The 20556-nt window shown below is 41.8% G+C and overlaps 1 protein-coding gene across 4 annotated transcripts in view; it reads right to left on the bottom strand.

Annotated features, from left to right (window-relative positions):
• Nucleotides 1–8190, bottom strand: part of LOC147465091 (calcium and calcium/calmodulin-dependent serine/threonine-protein kinase-like) — a 40366-nt gene extending 32176 nt beyond the window's left edge. Inside the window, exon 1 of one of the 4 annotated variants that reach the window (XR_015188894.1) lies at nt 7341–8190. Coding sequence is in view for 3 of the 4 variants with exons in the window: in XM_086518090.1 (XP_086374216.1) it covers nt 7341–8023 (683 nt within the window). In the remaining variant the exon portion in view is untranslated. The remainder of the gene's footprint in view (nt 1–7340) is intronic. The other 3 variants (XM_086518090.1, XM_086518081.1, XM_086518073.1) reach the window with 3 other exon arrangements.
• Nucleotides 8191–20556: the final 12366 nt, after the last annotated feature.

Genomic DNA, 20556 nt, shown 5'->3' with positions numbered 1-20556 from the left:
AGTGCTATGTATAGAAATTATTGGAGGCTTTTGGTATGACTAACTGTAAACCTCTCTCTACTCTTATGGATCCCAGCCAGAAGAAGTCCCTAAAACCCCTTAAATATAATTGATGCTACAAAGTATTGAAAACTGGTCAGATCTTTCATTTGGTAGTTGAAAACCCTTTTTGACCTCAGTTTCATGGTGGGACATCTCAATTCTTTTATGCAGCAACACGCCCAATCACACCCAGAGCAAACTCTTCGGATCTTGCAATATTTGAACCACTTTCAGTTGTTGAATATTTGGTCTGCCGGTAGAGGTACGGACTCCAAAATTACTCTTCAAGGATTGTCGGGTGCAGCGGAATTGAAGTGGTGAAGATCTAGGTTTTACACTTCCACAGATCCTTTCCTTTCTTTCCTTGCATTAGTGATTCTTTTATCTTGAATGATGATTCCTTGTACCTTTTCCTGAAGAGAGAGAACGAGAGAGAGAGAGAGAGGTAAAGATGTGTAGAGGGAGAGAGAAGAGGAGAATGACACCCGTTGGGGTCCCAACCAACCCTCTCAAGGGCCCCCCACACCGTTGCCGATGTGGTATTGGTTTTTGCTTGCGTAAATGAAATGTACATACATGCAATACCTCAAGTGCAAACTCTACTGACTCGAATAATGAATGTCACCGTGGTAACTTCTCTAGACGAGGCACCTCCAAGGCTGATTTGATGCAACTTTGGATCCTTCTTGATGCGGATGGCCACAAGGGGTAGATCTAGGGCTGATTTGCACTCCCGATGTGAGAGGAATGAAGGGCTGAAAGCTGGCTGCAAAAACGCAGTTCTAACGCACAAAACGCAGCAGATCTATCTCGAGAAACACCGCCAAAAACGCAGCAGATAATGGACAGTGATGTGAGCACTCGATGCGGGGAGGGAATGGCCAGGAGAGTGGCTCGATAAGCTCCCAAAAGCTCAATGGCTGCAGATGGGCTAGCGTTTGCAAATCTAGACCATTTTTGGCGAGAAAAAAGTAGAAATCTGAAAACCCTAGGGTTGAATTGCTGATCTAGGAATAGGAAGCGCTAGGGCTGAAAACCACAAATGTTGGCTGATTTGGACCAAAAACGATGGGGCTGATCTGATGCTTTGCAAAACGCCAAGGCTGATATGGGTGCTTTCTCATTTGATGCAAAAATACTAGGCCTCTGGTTCCCTTTATAGGTAAGGTTTGGGGCTTATAAATCTCTTAAGGTCTAGGTAGGGCAAAAGTGGAAGACAAAGTTAAAAAATATATCATTAAAAACTTCGGTGAAGTTTCTGGGTGAAATTGTCGCACATACACCCACCCAAGAATCTGATTGACACATGGAATGGCTCATTGGATTCCTCTAACCTAAAATTATATGCCCGCCATGTCAGATGCCCAATGTAGTGTAATAACATCTGTCAAAAACGCGTGTATAAACCATTAATGCAAGAGGGTTCCAAAACTGGAAAATTGGCTCTAGAAGTCGATGAAGCATGTCCATGTGGCACATAGAGCCATGTGCACTGACAAGGATGAAGTGATTTGGATTGGGGTGGAGATCCAAATTCCAAGTTCAACCTTTCCTTTTGGATAAGGAGTGATTTCATAGAGCTGTAAGAAGCAGCCCACTTGTAAGGTGCAGCGGAAGTGAATGTTGAACTTTGCTCAAGATGAGTGCTCGAACTGTGCTCAAGGGTTCCTTTTACTTATGGAAGGGAGAGCCTTCCGTTCTTTAATGAGAGAGAGCAATGGACACACAACAAAGTGATGAACATTGTGAATGAAGGTGTATGAGACTCAGATATAGAGAGAGAGAAGAATACGACACCAGAGACATTGTAAAACCCTCTTCCAAGGGCCCCACTCTCTTTGGCGAGAGCGGTCTACTTATGATTGCGCAAATCTCTACAATGCTTGGACTTGCCGACGATGAGGACGACGACAAGACAGGCTGAAATCTGAAAACGCTACTAGCTGAAATCTGCTAATCTTTATCTGTTGAATTCTGACTCTATGTCGGTGACGATGGCGATGACGACGACGCTGAAAACGCAGATGCTGAAAACTGCGTTTTCCGGGCTGAATCTGCAAACTGCGCGAGATCTGACCGTGCAGGATCTACTGCGGGAAGGTGAGATCTGCGAGGTTTGGGACTTCTTCTGCGAGTTCTAAATGCTGAAACTGAAAACGCTGGTGCTTGTGGGGATTTTGTCGCGAAGATCTGCAAAAACGCTGAAGTGCCTTGCACATTCAAAAACGCTAGGACTGAAAATGGTCTTGCTGTGGAGAATCTGCTAACGCTGGGAGTCTTCTGCTTCTTGCTGCCGCCAGGCTGTTGCCAATGCAAAAACACTAGCTGGTCTGGTCCAAAAACGCTAGCCTTCTGCTGTGATGCAAAAACGCTAGGCATCTCGGGGTTCTGTTGAGCAAGTGCTCCTGCTGCCTCTTTGCCAGAAAGTGCTAGCGCTAGGTTTGCTTATATACAAACTTGACAAAATTGCCCTACCTACTTTCCAACAAAAGTCACTTAAAAATAATAAGTGAAAAATGTCAAAAATAGGGAAAATAGGTTTAATGCACTGGAAAATTTCCCTGATGGATTTCGATGGAAAAGCTGATGATCATTCTGTGTGCAACTGGAGGATATGCATCTAATCTAAGTGTCTGGACATGCACGGTCTGCGAACAGACTCACAAAAGTGCCAGATCACTTCCTATTCTAGACTGACTTGACTGAACTGAACCTTGGTCATGCTATAGCTTGTCCACGGACACACAGGGTTGGATGTGTCACGTGACACCACTGTTGCCTTGTCTTCCATAGAGGCCGAGTAACGTGCTGCTTAGCGGCATGGACTCCAAAACTGCTCTTCAAGGATGGAGTGATTCAAATTGGGGTGGAGATCCAGATTCCAAGTTCAACCTTTCCTTTTGGATAAGGAGTGATTTCATGGAGTTCTAAGAAGCAGCCCATTGTTTCCTTGTTTTCCATAGAGGCCGAGTACCGTGTTGCTTCTAGTGATACATATGAGACCATTTGGCGTAGGAGGTTACTTTTGGAGATTGGTTTTCTACAAAAAACCATCATTATTTATTTGGACAACTAGAGTTATACAGCAATTACGAGGAACCAAACATTTCATGCCAAGACCAAGAATATAGAGATATAGTACCACTTTTTTTTGAGAGGAGACCCTACAAGATACCATTCAGCATGTGTATTATTCTACATCTCATAACCCTGATGACATCTTCACCAAACCTCTTCCACAGGCAGCACTATCCCTTCACTCCAGCTCCCTTTTCCCTTAGATTGATTTTTCGCCCAACAGCAAAGAGTGGGAGTTAAGAGTTTCACCTCTTGTCCATTGGTGGCTCTGGTATTTCCCAAGAGCAAATTAAAGAGTGGGGGACTGTTTTGTGGCTGCGCTCCACCGTATGTGACATAGATGTACCTTTACCAACGGTACTAGTTGTGTATGTGCCCACCTTATAGGTTGGCTTGAGGCAAAACCCCCTGCCTAGGACTTAACAATATCAGAGTCTCTATTGCTTGCAATTTGATTCTCTAAATTCTGGAGAGTCAATGATAAACTCCCGGAGCCCCTCATCGATGTCTATACCACAACGGGTCATTCTTGTTCCAGCACCATCAGGAGAAGCTCCTCCCAAGTAAGAGGACGAGACCCTCCCAAATAAGATCGACGATCCACCTCAAAGCCTCAATGAGTGGAATCTCCCTTATTGAGATAGTTGAAATATCTCCTGCAATAATTGTAAGGTACAGTGGAAGTGAATGTTGAACTTTGCTCAAGATGAGTGCTCCGAACTGTGCTCAAGGTTCCTTTTTACTTACGGAAGGGAGAGCCTCCGTTCCTTTAATGAGAGAGTGCAAGTGATCACAAAGTGGATAAACACTCTGAATGAAGGTGCATGAGATTGAGAGATAGAGAGAGAAGAGAATACGACACTAGAAAGTTGTCAAACCCTCCTCCGAAGGCCCCACTCTCTATGGCGAGAGCGGTCTACTATTGATTGCACAAATCTCTACAATGCTTGGACTTGCCGACGATGTGCTGCCGGTGGCCTTGCAATGCAAAATGCTAGGCTGATCTGCTGTGATTCTGTCGCCAGGCTGATGCAGAAGCAAAACGCTGGCTGATCTGGGTAACTGTCCAAAAAACGCTAGCTCTTATGCTGTGGAGCAAAACCGCTAGAGGTCTTTAGGGTCCGGTTGAGAAGTTGCCTGTGAGCAAAGGTGCTCCTGCTGCCTCTTCTGCCAGAAAGTGCTAACTCTGGTTTGCTTATATATTTCATTAGCAAAATTGCCCTACCTAGTTCCCAACAAAAGTCACTTAATAAATAAGTGAAAAATGTCAAAAATAGGGAAAATAGGTTTAATGCACTGGAAAATTCCCCTGATGGATTCTGATGGGAATGCAAATGATCATGCTGTGTGCAACCGGAGGATATGCATCTACTCTAAGTGTCTAGACATGCACGGTCTGCAAACAGACTCACAAAAGTGCCAGATCACTTCCTATCCTAGACTGACTTGACTGACTGCACCCTGGTCATGTTGTACCTTGTCCACGGACACATAGGGTTGGATGTGTCACGTGACAATAACATGAAACATCTCTTGCAATAACATGATGGCCATATCCATCCATAAGATCGTCTTTCCAGCATGAAAAAGCTCTAGTTGCATGATCCTCCCATTCAATCTCTCACATAGCCGTATAGCCTTAGCAACTCTATAACATCTATTAAAGCCGTCCCAAAAGGTATCTCAGTATCCTTGATATTCGACTCAAGGGGATAATGCATCTATAGTTAGAGCTGTCTAACTTATCCTAGGGAATGAAAGATTGCACGTTAATCTAGATGGCCTTCCAACTTCCTTTTTTGACATGTTGCCAAAGATTTTCTCCATAATTTTGTTCATATAGACCATCAACAATTTGCGGGAAACTCACTCCACATGGTTCAACGCCAACGAGGTGCAAGTGTATAGAAACGAGTATTGAGGTGATGGTCTCGGCTTGAAATTGTAGCACCTGATCACCTCCTACAGCCACCTTTCAATCTTGCCTCCGACATAAACCGACTACAATCCCAGGTCCCAAGGGATATCCAAGGCAAAATACTGCTCCTTTGATGGCGAGAGATTCAACTGATCGATCCTCTTGCACTCGCAATCGACTTCGCCTGGAGGTAAAAATGCCCACAACCACTGACACAAGCTTATTCACGAAATTTACTCTCTGTGAGAGTGCGTGTGTGCGGAAGCGTGAGAGGAGAGGAGAGAGATAGAGAGACAAAAAATGCTAGGTATGGTGAAGAGGGGGCGATCGGTCCCCCCCACTAACTACTAGAGCAGAAGACCCTCAATACAATGCTAGATGTGTATGTCCTGTGGGTACCCCCCTAGCCCTATATATAGGTGCCCAAGGGGAGGTAGCCTGTAGGGCAATGCATGGAAAAATCCCCATGACCCTACAAGGAAAAGATATAGGATAGGTGCCCGGCACTAGTGGACGGCCGGCCAAGCACCCGAGCGGCCGGACAAGGTAAGGCGGCCGTCCGAGAAGTGGGCGGCCAGCCCGGAGGCACACTAGCCGTACATGCATGCCCCGGACCTGTGAAGCAGCAGAGTGGTGTAAGTCTAACATCCCCTCTCAGCACTGGATGAAGCCAAAGATGTGAGGCAAATGATGAAGATGTCTACTGCCATGTCCATTGAAGGACGATACTCTGGCGAACTCTGCGAGTGTAGCAGCAGTCTAGGGTGTCCCGACCACCAAGAAATCTCCATTGTGTGATGCCGTCACAAGCAGTGTACCAAATTACCGTACTCCGCCGATACAGGGTGAAGATACTTCGTGAAGGTCCCGAACTGAGTGTGAAACAACTCCTTGTCGTAGCAGAAGTGCCAATAGACCTGCAAGTGTCCTGCCCAATAGGATCTGTGGTGTCTATAGTCAAACTGTATGGAGAAAATGGGAAAGCCCAAGAACCGTCATGAGAATAACCGGAAGCCTATCAATGCATGAACTTGTAACCGAAGGTGGCCAGGTGGCTAAGCTGTGTAAAACTCCAGAAGGCCATATAGACCTGCAAGTGTCCTGCCCAATAGGATCTGTGGTGTCTGTAGTCAAACCGTATGGAGAAAATGGGAAAGCCCAAGAACCGTCATGAGAATAACCGGAAGCCTATCAATGCATGAACTTGTAACCGAAGGTGGCCAGGTGGCTAAGCTGTGTAAAACTCCAGAAGGCCATATGTAGCAATATGCACCGTAAACGTCCTCGGAACAAGGAAAGCCACACTAAGCAATCTGAACTGTAGAAACTACCGTAAGCTACAGCAGCCACCGAGAGACCGCACGGACCACCACCAGATGGTGTCTTGTCAGTAGGTAGGCTAATCCAAGATGAGGGAAAAGCCAGACTCAACGGTCTGCGCTGTGAAGGGCCTCTGAGAAGAGGTGTGGCCAGACCAAGTTGTCTGCACCATAATCATCCTATATGAAGAAGGGAAGCCAGACTGAGCAGCCTACGCTGTGAATATCCTCTGAGAAGAGGAACTAGTTGATCTTCTTCTTGGGAGGGAGAACCTGATGCAGAAGGTGATGAAGGCCTAGAACATGAAGAGTGTGTGCTCTGATACCATGTGAGAGTGCGCGTGTGCGAAACCGTGAGAGAGGAGAGGAGAGAGAGACAGAGAGACACAAAACGCTAGGTATGGTGAAGAGGGGGCGATCAACCCCCCACTGACTACCAGAGTTGAAGACCCTCAATACAATGCCAGATGTGTGTGTCATGTGGGTACCCCCCAAAAGGGGAGGTAGGGCAATGCATGGAAAAATCCCCACGATCCGACAAGGAAAAGATATAGGATGGGCGCCAAGCTCTAGTGGGCAGCCGGCTGAGAACTCGGGTAGCCGGACAAGGTAAGGCGGTCGTCCCAAAAGTGGGCGGCAGGACAATGCAATCTATATGCATATGCAAAGGTGGCCAGCCCGGAGGCACACTAGCCGTACATGCATGCCCTAGATCTATGAAGCAGCAGAGTGGTGTAAGTCTAACACTCTCTACCAACAACATGCTCCAAACGACCCAGCATCTATGTATCAGATACATACAACAGAAATGCTTGCTGTACAAAAAAGAGGTAACTACAACTTTCTCCATACTCATCAAGAAGCTAATCATTTGCATAATGAGCCTAAGGAAAAGACACTTTCTCATTCTAAGAGATCAAGAAAAAGCAGAAAGACAAACACAAAAAAAAAAGCAGGATGTCAAGGTTCAAGTGTGCACATACCCACAGAGAAGTATATACAAGATCACACCAAGTGACCACATATCACCAGCTGGCAGCACCAGCCTTTTTTCAAGCACCTCAGGAGCAACATAGTCGATTGAGCCAAACATCCCCACAATGGGGTTTGTGACGCCTTCAATTTGGCTGAGACCAAAATCCATGATCTTCAATGGTGAATCATCTTCATCAGTCAGGAACAAACAGTTTTCAGGTTTGAGATCACGGTGCACAATATGTGAAGCATGTAGAGATTTCAAACCGCTGGCAATTTGTCTGATAACAGTCGCCGCAGCAGCTTCCGAGTAGCACTTCGAGGCAACAATGCGGTCAAAAAGCTCTCCACCAGAGCAAAGCTCCAATACAAAATGGACCCCTACCTCATCTTCATACACATCATGAAGGTGGATAACATTAGGATGAGGAGATACCTCTTCCACAATGTGTTTCATTACAAGAATCTCATTTGCAAGAAGAGTTTCTGATATGGGAATCTGCGGCGGGAGGAGTCGACCACCTTTGAAGCTTGGGGCTTGCAAAAACCCTAATTTCTTTATTGTTTTGATCGCAACAGGAGAACCTTCTTTGATATGGACACCCTTGTGGACAACAGAGAAACCACCAGTGCCCAGAACATGGCCCACAGCATAGTCGTGTTGGATTCTTCGTTCAAGGACGGTAACCATTTAAAACAGAGAGCAGCAGAAGCAGAAATATGGAAGCCGAAGGCAGAAAAAGAAGTATGGCAGCCGATGGACGGGCTTTCTCGCCGTTCCAGCTGAAAACGAGGCAGTTGACTGTGAAGAGACGGCAGGAGAGTCAAAGAAACATTTCGTATTTGCTTTTAGCTCATGAGTCATGACTAAATGACAAGGCTTAAACTCAAAGAAACTAGTGTAATGTGAACTCTTAATTTGAGCCAAATGCAGTAAAATCTTATTGACTTTTTGTGTGAATAATGTGTAAACTAGGCTAAATGTGAACCCCATGTGAACTCTCCCCTTTGACCTATGATATAAGTAATAGCAAGGTCATGCCAATTTTAGTGGGGTTAAAGAGGTGAAAGAAGCATACGATGTCCAAGTCGCCCTTCTAGAAAATAGAAAGCGAAAGCACAAGTGGACTTTATTTCATTAAATACTAATGCCTAGAAACAAGAACAAGAAGCTCATCTTGATAATAGTTTATTACCTACATTTTTTTGAGTGTTATTGCCATATTCTCTAAAGGATATGTTTTGTCAATCTCACTTGAAATGGTGTACGTCTGATAACATGTGGATATGTTTATGCTTGTGTCGCCAAAGAAAATTATAATTAGTCATGTGTCACACACTTCCCAAAGGCCTGCATGCACTACCAAGTGAAAATTGTAGTGCAAACTTTTAAGGGGACCAAAGTAAGTGGTGGATAAGCATGCTCCTTCAAATGTGGAGTGTTGAATTATCGATAGGAATAACTAATCATAGCCCACAATGTCCAATGAGAAAACTTTGCCCACTCCCAAATGACCCGCTATCTTTGGAGAAAATGGTGACACAATTTTAAGTCTTTTGGGCATGTGTGATTTGACTGACAGACACCATGGCAACTTTGTTGTTGGATTGATTGGTTCCCACGAGATTATTATAGCAAGGGACCTACAAAACTTAAAGTTTTGTGAAGGTAAATGTGGTAATGGCTTTTGGAATGTAGATTTTAGTTTCTCTAAGTAAAACAAAAGAAATATGGTATATTCATAACTTTAGTCCCTTTTCTAGTCGTTGATAAAAGAGACATAAACACTCAAAGAATAGGATCAAAAACACTTTATAATGAATCATTATCAAGAGAGGCTTGTGTACCCTCGTGTACAAGATGAGTGACATAATCAATGGTATCATACTAGAATGACATAGTCAATGATGTCATGTGAAGCATAGAGCTAGAGGTAGTTCACATAGGCATATCCTTTTGGTGCCTATATGTTGAGTTTGTTTCTCAGTAACCACCCTCAAACTCTACCAACCTAACTTATCAGAGTATACATTGTCATTCCATCTTTTGAGCATTATGTGGAAAATTGAGTTCAGGAAGTATTTTTGGTTTTTGGTCAGTTTATGGTTTATATAAGGGATCAATAAAGACGAGGTTTTGTTGAAATATGTGTCAATTGACATGTTGGTTAAGTTTTTCGTCGTGATTTCACTTAATGTGAAGGTTTGAATATTGACAATGCAGGTAAGTGCTTGATATGTGTAGAAATGTTGCTTAATGGGTTGGGTTGGTCATTGGGTTGTGTCAGATGTCCCGAGCTCGAATCGGATCCTGAACATATCTCATACTAAATGCAAGCTGGTGTTTTACTACACTTAGATCAGGTTTCAAATTGAATGAGATAGTTATATGAATGCTTTAATGCAAGCCAAATCAATATGAAAGACAGGTTTTTTATGATATGCGGGTCGAATTTGGTGCTTATACAATTGCCATCAAGTTCGAGCTCTTTCTAGGCTTTACAAGGCTCAATATGGGCTCAATTTGAGCAAGTTATGATCAAATCATCTTTTTTGGGTCAATTTTGGTGGTCTTTTTTATGATGCTTTGGGACTTGTGGCCACCATTAGTCCCACATGCGATGTCGCAGGCTTGCTTTGAGGAGTAATTGTATCTGAGGTCATACTCCCATTAGGCATCACAAGGTGTGATGTTGCCTTAGGAGCTCACAAGCTCTCTTGCGATGGTGAATGCCCTATCGCGTGGGGTTGGCACTGCCATGTGGTGGTGGTATAGTATGGATAGGGTTGTTCCCACATAAGCGGCCAAATTGTTCCCCTCCCTCCTTATTTTGAGAGCAAGGGAAGTGAAGCTCATCTCTCCTCCCATTCGTATGCCTTATAGGAAACCCCCGAGCCGCTTCACCCTGACCCTTGTTCACACATTACCCCCCCCCCCCCCCCGGAGAGGGTTTTTTGTCCTCAAAAACAACATTGGAGTATTTTTTCATCCGAACACTGATGTTTTCCCAAGTGGCACCTTCTGCATGTCGGACTTTCCACTTAACTGATGCTTGATTATGTACGTGATGACGAGTACATAAAGCGCAATAGTCTAAAATATGCTCGGATTCACACGACGGGTTGGAGGTTCAATGAAATGGACCAAAATATGATGGTCAATGACATTGCCATCCCTATGCAAGCGTTCACTTAATTGACTTGCATAAAAATTCAGATGAGTATGAGAGTATGCAGGTAAAGAAAGTTTGTAGGCTATATCCCCAACTTGCTTGAGTATTGTGAATAGCCCACAATATCTAGGAGATAATTTAGGTGTTGATCTCGTTTCAGGCTTTTTTGAATGTTTTGGCACACTTATAAATACCTCTTTTGTTTCCATGAAGGTTACTTACCAACGTTTCTCATCAGCATATTCCTTGTATCTATCTTCTTGACTAGTAACATTCAGCATATCCGTATGATCATGGACAAAGTCCTTGACTTACTGACATGCCTTATCATTAGCCAACCCCACAATAACTTGTGAAAGAGGTTGAAAACCATTTATAAGCATGAAGGGACTAAACTTAGTCTAACGTGCTTTGCATCATAATAAGCAAACTCAAATTAGAGAAGTAATCTTTCCAATTGGATTGCTTCTTACTAACTTACACTCTTAACATATCCTTTTGCACGTGATTAATACTTACAAGCTGCCCATTATTGGTATTCAGTTGTCTTCCCAACCGTTTACAGATAGTCTTCTAAAATTGACTGTAAAAAGTGGGTTCACATTTACATGTATATGAGGGCAATATAGATATCTATCCAGATTATCAACAACCAACTTGGTTAACTTTAAAGATTGTGGAATGAGAGCTGGTCTCTTCAGACATCTACTTTAGTGTTAGAGTTCAGAGCTACTGATTATCTAGGCGGTTCAGCTAGTGATGACTGGAATTAAGTACTGGACTGAAACAAAGAACTAAACTGGAATAATGTACTGAAATGGAAGACACAAACTGGAAGACTGGGAATGGTATTATAGATTCAGATCAGTAGTACAAAGATAATCAGTACAGTGTACAACAGGCTTAAGCTCAGATGAAGTCTGAGGATTGATTACAGGAGTAAGTGATTACAGAGTTGAAAGCCAAAAGCTTATGAAGCCAAAATTCTAGAAGCAAGAGCCGTAAGCCAAAAGTCTAAAAAGCCAAAAAAGCCCCAAATACATTGTAGCAGCTCCTATTTATAGGCTTACAGAGTTACTGCAGTAACGGCTATAATTACTACCGAATTATTGTCGGTTTAGCAGTTCCCGTTGGTCGGCCTTCTAAGGAGTAGTTCCCGCCTGTTGGGACTATCCTCGCCTTCTACATCCTTCCCTACTTTCTTGAATTTTGGTATAAACCAAAATTTCCTTCTGATTAGGAAAAAAAATCCATCGCCTGATTCTGATTTGTTGTTAAAAAAACAAGTCTAGTTTTCTGAGTTGGCCGATGTTCCTCATGAAAGTACTCTTTTGGTATTGCTAGCTTTATACCATACTTCATGCTTATTGAGTGCTTGACACCCATATATTTGTGATTCCAAGGGTATCCATCCAAGGAGATTCTAGTGCCTACTGGATAGCTGGGAAAATCCAATGTCTGATTCTAAGATGGAACTACCCAATATCCTTCCACTGAACCTGCTTCCTCTTGCCCTTCTTCTTCTTTGGTGCCACAGAAGTCCCAGTGCCAGCATTGTCCTTCTGAATAAGTCTATAAATGGCCTCTTGATCAAGCTGATCCTGCCTTTCTGTGGTTATCTCAAATTCGTAAGACGTGAGGGCGTTGTAAGTTTTGGTGTCGGGATCATATAAACTGTGTTTGCCCTTAGTCAAACGAGTTCTTGCTAGTTTACGACAATGCGAGGCTGTGTGAATCCATCCCTGCGGAAGTGGCTAATTTGTCTTCAATCCCCGACTTTGAAGAGAATCTCCGCCATTTCTCTATATTGTGGTCCCAATCCTGGTTTGGCAGTGATATCCTTTTCAGGAATCTTGGAGGACTCCACAGTCAGTTGAAGTAACTGATTTGTGATCTTCGTTAATCCACAGAGTTGGACCTTCCATTGATCCATACCGAGGTTGAACCTTTGCATTTCTCTCTCTAGATCCATGACAGTGTCCATTTTGAGGGCATCATTGACAAGTGATTGCTAGGCTTTCCATTCCATAGTGGCTCGCTCATACCAGTCACGAAGTTCATCAGTGATGCTGAGATAATTGAGCCGATCCATTGGTTCAGGATGTTGAGGATACAAGGCTGGGAAGAATCTTGGCAATTCTGCCTCCTTGGCAGGTAAAGCATACAGGAGTACTGGAGAATCAGGTACAAACTCTAAAAATTTGAGGACAATTTGGTTCTCCTGCTGCATCATCTTCCTAGTAATCCAGACCAGATGAAAGATTTTTTGGAGAGCAGTTGCTTGTTCTCCTACTGACATTTGGGTTCGGGGTCCTTTATTGTTGGAAGGCTGATCTTCAATGATGGCCTGCACCCTCTGATCTAAGACACCTCTGGCAATCTGCATCTGAAGCAAGAGTTCTTTTAATTGAATCCTGACCTCCTTCATATATATGTATGTAGGTATGTTTCCTAGCAGCAAATCCAGTTCAATAGCTATGGAGTGGCGATTTGCAGTAGACTGTCTCTGCCAATGTGAAATCGCTATCATATCATCAGAAGTCAATGTCCACTCATGCACCCTTTCCAATAGCTACATATTGTTGGGATGAACAGGTAGTTGGCACAACTCTTGATCATGAAAAGCAACCGACTTTCAGTGTTGAACCATCTCCCTGGCTCCTACATACAGCCTTTGGAAGCGTTCCAAATCAGAGATAAGAGTGTCATCCTCAAAATACTGTCTAGTAATATGAGCTTGTTGATGCCTTAATCTCATATTCATTTTGATGAGCTGTAAAGAGTGTTGTTCATCAACTTCAAAAGATTCAGTCATAGCTTTGGATTTTTCTTTGCTGTCGGAATGTGTTGTGACTGGTGTATTGGAGGTTCTCTAGTGTTGGTCACTGCCTTGTTGCTGTTGATCATCCGACTGTTGGTTTTGCTCGTTCTGATCAATACCCGGATTGCCTTTGTTGGGTCCACTGCCCCCAGTTGCAACTAATCCTCCAACTCCAGAGCCTGAGGGTGGGGAAGGAGAAGAATCATCATCAACATCATCGGGCTTGTCATCCCTTTCCTCCTCATGCTCTTCTTCTTGCTCAGACTCTTATTCAGTATCAGCTTGCTTACTGATATAATCCATAATGGCCTGATTTACCAAGGTTGTATTATATTCAGTGATCTTATCTTATAGATCACTCTGAATAGTCTCAATGAGTGCCTTCAAATTATCCATATTCAGGGTTACTTTTCCTTGTGGATTTAGGCTATCAGCAAGGTTACTATATGTATCTCTCTGTAAGGGAATCCTTTAACATAGTGTGGGTGATTAGCAGTTCTTTGAAATCTGCATGCTTCATCCGTAACAGAGTTTGAAATCTCTCAGCATCTCTCAAAGCAGTTTCCTTCTCTTCATTCAGTCCGTTGATTTTTGGTTTCTACTTTCAACATCTTTGTCTGCAGCTCCTTAATTGTTTGAGTTGACTGATTCTCAGCAATAGCATGCCTAAGACTCTGATTAGCCATTTTTTGCTGAAGTTCCTGAATCGAGTGTACTATAGTTTTAAAAAGTATACTTTTATGATTGACTGCATTTATTGAGCATGCCTCTGACGTTTATTACTTCTAAAAGGATTAGGAAAAATCAATGCCTGACTATTGTACCATAAATATTGATTATGTATTATAATTATAATCCAACCCTAATTTCACTTCCATAATCGATTAATTTGATAACCTCGGACTGGTATTCCTAGGTAATAAAACTAATATTAATTCTAGCTCATGTTGACTATAAACATTAATGGAGCATGTTGCTCTCATTAATCTAAAGTTTATTGGAATTCTAATCCTTTACTTCTGGTTCTTGGATCCTAGTAGAGTTATACTGTGATGACCTGGAGATACTTGAGCGTAGTGTGTACTTGGCTTATGCATTTAGGATTATCAAACCATGGGAAACCTTTCTGTTAGTCATCCGTGATTGGCTCCTTTAATATGATTAATAATGCTAGACTTACACTCAGGGGTTTGCTACTCTGACAATGTCTTTACATTGTGATATGGTCCTCAAAACAAGATTTGGTTTTTTCTTTCGGATACTCTCACCTCTTTGAAGGTAAAACTAGCCATGGTTGTCTAAGTATAGTTTAGCTATGAATTGGATATGGTTCTGGTTTACCTAAACCTTCCCGATTGGTATGATGCGAGAAACTCACACTGCAGTGGTATCAACTTTGGCAGTTATTAAACTTTTTCTAGCACTAATTTACTAAAGATTATGACTTCGACACATCTCTTGATTTTTTATTTTCTGTATAAACGTAAACAATTGTAAATTGATAATCTTAAACTTCTCTGGGACAAAAGATTGGGTAAGACACTTGGATTAGAAGGGGTGATAGCCTTCTGATAAGAAAATCTATTTAGGTAAAAATGTGTAAATTCCTTTAAAAATTGGGTTTACAACTAACCTTAATTTTAACCTATGATCTCATCTGGGTCTGAAGGAGTGATGACCCTTATATCACAAATTAAAATAAAATAAAAGGAATTTATAATTGAAACACTTTACACTTGAATCAGGAGGGGTAATGGCCTTCTGATACAAAACGTATACAGGCTCCATATCAATTGATTTGAGAATGGATACGTTCATCATGGCTTGCTATTCTGAAAATGGATGCTTGCTGACATTTAATACTACACGGATGGTAGGTTTAAGTTAAAAAGGTTTTAAGTAGGACATGTATAACAACTCATAGGTTCGTTGTTGACACCTATAATACGTATTCAAGGCTAATGAATCTATTGTTTTGTTTATATGGATGTAGGTGAGGACTCTATCTTTACTTAGGATATTTTTTGGCTTTGCTACTGTCCATCATCGACATACTTGACCTCTATCACTTTAGTATGAGTTGTTATTAACTATCTTATGTACAAATCACTAGAATGATACCTCGTTCTCACTATGATGTATAAGAATTAATAAAAGACTGAGCCGTTTCTGTGCTAATCCTTGTCCTTTGTCTAAAGCTAGACGTCTTTTGAACTGATATGTTCTTTTGTGTATAAGTATTAGTTTAAAAACAACAACAACAACACACGCACGCACGCACGCACGCGCATGCACACATGTTTACCTATACAGTAGTTTGATTATATATATAGAAACAGAAAAAAGTATGTATTTTGGTACACAAATCCCTTGTGGTAATACTTTTTGGAAAAGAATTAGTTGAAAAACGGGGGGTTAACCTTCTTCCTCCCAAACACCACATGGGAACCCACCCCTTGGGGGATTTTTTGAGATAGCTACTTTCATTACCTTAAACCTCACGCTTGCTGGCTCTATCTCTCTCACTTAACTACACTGCAATGCGTATGATACCCCCTACACGGGGTCTCTCTCCCTCTCAACTCCCCATATGTAAGCAAGAGTGGCCATAGAGGCGGCTTGGGATGCAATAGCTAATGAGTACTTGATCGTGGGCGTCTTCACCTTGAACTTGTCCGGAGGCGCTGTATAAGGTGAGGTGCTATGGCCCCTCACTTAGTCTATGGGTTTATTTTCCTCTTCATGTGTTTTTCAAGGAGAGGTGTGATGGATTTTTTGATACTAAGCAGCTATGGAAGTTGTTGAGCTACCATCTCAGATTGGTACTCACCTTGATACCTTGATGAGATACGTTAGTGTTTTTTTTCTGCTAAAACAAGCAATTACCAACTAATGGTACCTGGTTTTTTTTTCTTTGTTTTTTTCTACGAGTGCATAACTAGGCAATTAAAGATGGCTTGAAATACATTGATGATCATACTAAGTATTGTTTGGTTTTTTGGCCATTGTAGGGGAATTAGTTTCTGCCTTTTTTAGCTTATACAGTGCCTGTAAATCATTTTTTGATATAAGTATTTTTGATAAACCATATAAATGGTGCTTGATGTGGCAATATTTTGGACAAGAAAATGGGGGATCTTATACGAGATATTGTCGTTTGATTGGCCTAGTGTCGGGGCTATTCGTCACTTTTTCAGATACATGGAAATTTTTGCATACTACTGCATAGTGTGAAGGGGCTTGGTTTCTTTTGAGCAAAAGGTTCGGGTTTTTTTCCAGCTTGAACAAACACCTGTAACTCATTTTAGATGGTATGGTAACTAATGCACAACCATGTATAGTGGTGCTTTAATGTGGCAATACTCGGACAATGAAAAATGGGGGACCTTATACTTGATATTGTTGTTTTTCTGGCCTAGATTCGGGGCTGTTGAGACTCTGTATCAAATACAAGGTAATTTCTGCATACTACTGCGTAGTGTGAAGGGGCTTGGTTTCTTTTGAGCAAAAGGTTGGTTTTTTTTTCCAATTGGAACAACAGTATAGTGGTGCTTTGATGTGGCAATACGCGGACGGTGAAAAATGGGGGACCTTATACTTGATACTGTCGTTTTTCTGGCCTGGAGTTGGGACTATTGAGACTCTGTATCATATGCATGGAAATTTTTGCATACTACTACGTAGTGTAAAGGGGTTTTTCATCCCTCATGCCACGTTTGGGATTGCTACACTTACAAAGGATCCCGTGTAGTAAGTTATATTGCATAAAGTTGACAGTACTGGTAACATATATGGGTTTTTTCTCCTTACTAATCTTCTTAACTTGGGCTACACTTACAAAGGATCCCACATAGTAAGTTATATCGTATGAAGTTGACAATATTGGTAACATGTATGGGTTTTTTATCCTTACTAATCTTTTTAACTTGGGCTCTTTTAATGGGGTTTTTTTCATACAAACTCTTTGGTAGGATGATAGTCGTAAATGAATATGAGATTGTTAAGTTGGCTTAACAAAAGCCGATAAGTTTTTTTGGAAGGTATCTAGAGTTGGTATTGAGAAACACTTTATGACTTCATGATAATTAGTTAAACTAGTGAAATCGGAGCCTGACAAAATTGGCAAAGATGTTCTGGTATTGGTACATATCTCAAGCCGATAATAAGGTTACTTTACGCTTTATGATACTTGGGAATTTGGGCCTAAACAAATTGGCGTAACAATTTCCCAAAAGAACTAACCTATGGGTTAAAATAAGACACTTGGATCAAAAGGGATAATGGCCTTTTGATCAAAATGATATATATGTTAAATATCTATTTAAAGGTCTTTGGGCTATAAAGAAAACATACAATTACTAACTTTTTTTTTTTTAAAGAACTAAAAGACATTAACATTTTTTTACAGTGGTTTTAAGTTAAAAAGGGTTGTAAGTTGGACATGCATAATAACTGATATAGTCCATTGACACCTGTAATACACATCCAAGGCTAACGAATCTGTTGTCTTGTTTGGATGAATACAGGTGAGGACTCTATCCCTTCGTGGATTTTTTTTGGCTTAAAGCTATTGTCAATCAGATAGTATACCTGCTCTTACCACTTGGGAAGTAATTCTTTATTGGATCACTATCATTGTATACTAGAATAAGGCTTCATTCTCATATGCCATGTACAAAGATAATTCTAAGACTGTGTTATTTTTGTACTAATTTTTACCTTTTCTCTGAAGCCAGCTGTCTTTTGAATGTAAAAGTTCAATTATGTCTTATTATATAAGTTAAAACAGCTACACACACACACACACACACACACTCACTTAAACATGACAGTTTGTTTTTACCCTTAGTAGATGAAAGCTTTCTATCTCAATCCATATTCTTGTTCGAAATCCCTATCCTGTATTTTCATTATGAACATCCTTGACAAGGATTGGTTTCCCACTATGTAGACCCTACCATTGCCACATTGTCCGACTGTATGGATCACACACACATTCTTATCTAGATAGAAGAGCTTATTTTTAGCCTCCGTTGCCTATAGGTCACAAACACTGGCAATCAGGTTCAAGCATCTGCTCATACTCAATATCATAAGCTCAATGATGGTTTGTTTTAATCTCGCAGAATTGCTCGATGATAATGCTTTCTTTAAAAGTTTAGTTGTGTCCCCAATGGCGTGATCATTTCTACCTTAAAATCGACACACACATAGAGACATAATGGTAGCTGGGTGACTTACAAAATGTGATGTATGTTTAAATTGGATCTAGCCACATATTTTGATGCCGGGCACATGACCTACCCACCCTACCTACACATGCTTTAAATGATGTCCCAATAGCCTTCTTCATACCTAATCGTGTGTGGGTATGTTATGATCCCTTAAATGACAGTTAGACATTTGAACAAATCCCATTCCCCCAACATAAAAAACGCCACTATTCTTATCTCTCGTTCTCTCGTTCGTATGAACTTTTCTGTGGTTGTAGTCTGCAACTATTTGCGACACATCCTTGAAGATGGTGTTACCATATACATGTGGTAGTGATTTGTGTGAACACACTAGGACCGCCGGGGCATTTTTTCCCTCTTTAGGAGGTTTTTTCCCCCGACCATTGTATATACGCCCATCACTCTAGGGCTATCTATCTTTCCATTGCACACTAAGTAACACACTCTCTACTGTGTGCCTTGAGCTTCCTTCATCTTCTCCAAGTTGTGTGCGTTTCTTTGCAACCATAAACAATTGGTATCAGAGCAGGTTGCATCCTCCAGGGCTTAGTCGCCAGCTGCTCCAGTACACGCCTGCTCACTTTCTCTGATTTCTCTAAGCTTTGGCGAGCGTTCGCAGGTCTACTCATATTTCTAATTCAGGATCATTTCGGCCTCCGTCCCCACTACAGGTAGTACTGCACATACTATTTTGTCATTTTGTGCAGAATTTCTATGAGTGTCGTTTTTTGCATAACATGTGCCTTACAGTCTTCTACGGTTTGTGCTATATAGCACGTGTTGTTCCCGCTCCATGTCTCCTATTTTCGGGTATTTTTCACATCAGGTGCAACATTTACCATGGCTGACAACAACAACACAGATGTGTTCAAGATGTTTGCTGTTGAGGACAGGTTGGATGGGGACAATTACCCTATGTGGGCTTATATGATGCAACACGTTCTTGTGTCAAAGGGCGTCTGGAATATTGTGCAGGGCATTGATGTACGTCCTGGTTCTGAGGATGTAGGCGATGTTAAGGATGTTGCAGGACCTGCTGCAAGGAGAGAGTTGTTTTGCCTACGACAGAACAAGCTCGTTGGGATGTTGAGGATGCGCAGGCTCATGCATTGATTGCGTTGTCTGTGAAGCGCATCATTGTTCCGCACATCCGTTCATCAAAATCTGTAAAACAGGCTTGGGATATTCTAGCAGGTCTTTATGCAAGCTGCAATGAGGCTAAAATTGGTTTGCTGCGTAAAGAGCTGGAGTCGAAGATTATGCATGAGGAAGATGATATGGACACTTTCCTTGCTAGTGTCAAGGATATCAATGAGAAACTTATTTTTGCAGGTGAAGTTATTTTAGACAGTTCTCTTGTGCAAACTATTCTTGATGCCTTACCAGATTCTTACCAGACTTTTGCTAGTACTTGGAGACTTATGACCCAAGGAAATCCAGAAGTTGTCAAGTTTGATGCATTATGCACATTGCTGTTGCAAGAGTCACTTTCTAGAAAAAACAGGACTAGACAGCATGCAGTTGAACAGGCTTTTATTGCTTCTCAAAGAAAGGGTGGTAACAGCAATGCAGCCACTTCTTATGGTTCTGCTGCGAGTGGCAAAAATTCTGTTCCTAATGCTTCTGTTGGCAGCAATTCATCTTGAAATTCTGGTGATAAGGGCAAAAAGAAGATGCGTTGCCATTATTGTAAAGCCAATGATCACTTGATCAAGTCGTGTCCTAAGTTGAAGGCCAAAGAGGCTAAGAATAAAGAGGGTGGTTCCACTGCAAATGCTGGTTCCACTACAAATGCAGCCATTATTGAGTCTTCTGTGAAAGGAGACTGTGTTGCTGATGTTGATGCAGAATGGGCTTTTAGCGCAGAGTGCACTTACAATCGTGCTGTCCATGATGCATGCTTGTCAGTTGCTGCAGATTCACATGTGTGGTATTTCGACAGTGGTGCTACAAAGCACATTACCTCACATCGTGAATTGTTTACCTCTCTCGATTC

This window comes from Adiantum capillus-veneris, chromosome 1, assembly GCF_014529385.1.
Source record: "Adiantum capillus-veneris isolate H3 chromosome 1, ASM1452938v2, whole genome shotgun sequence".
Classification (NCBI taxonomy): Eukaryota; Viridiplantae; Streptophyta; class Polypodiopsida; order Polypodiales; family Pteridaceae; genus Adiantum; species Adiantum capillus-veneris.
The sequence above is the reverse complement of the archived record's forward strand: the minus strand, read 5'-3'. Positions and strand labels throughout refer to the sequence as shown.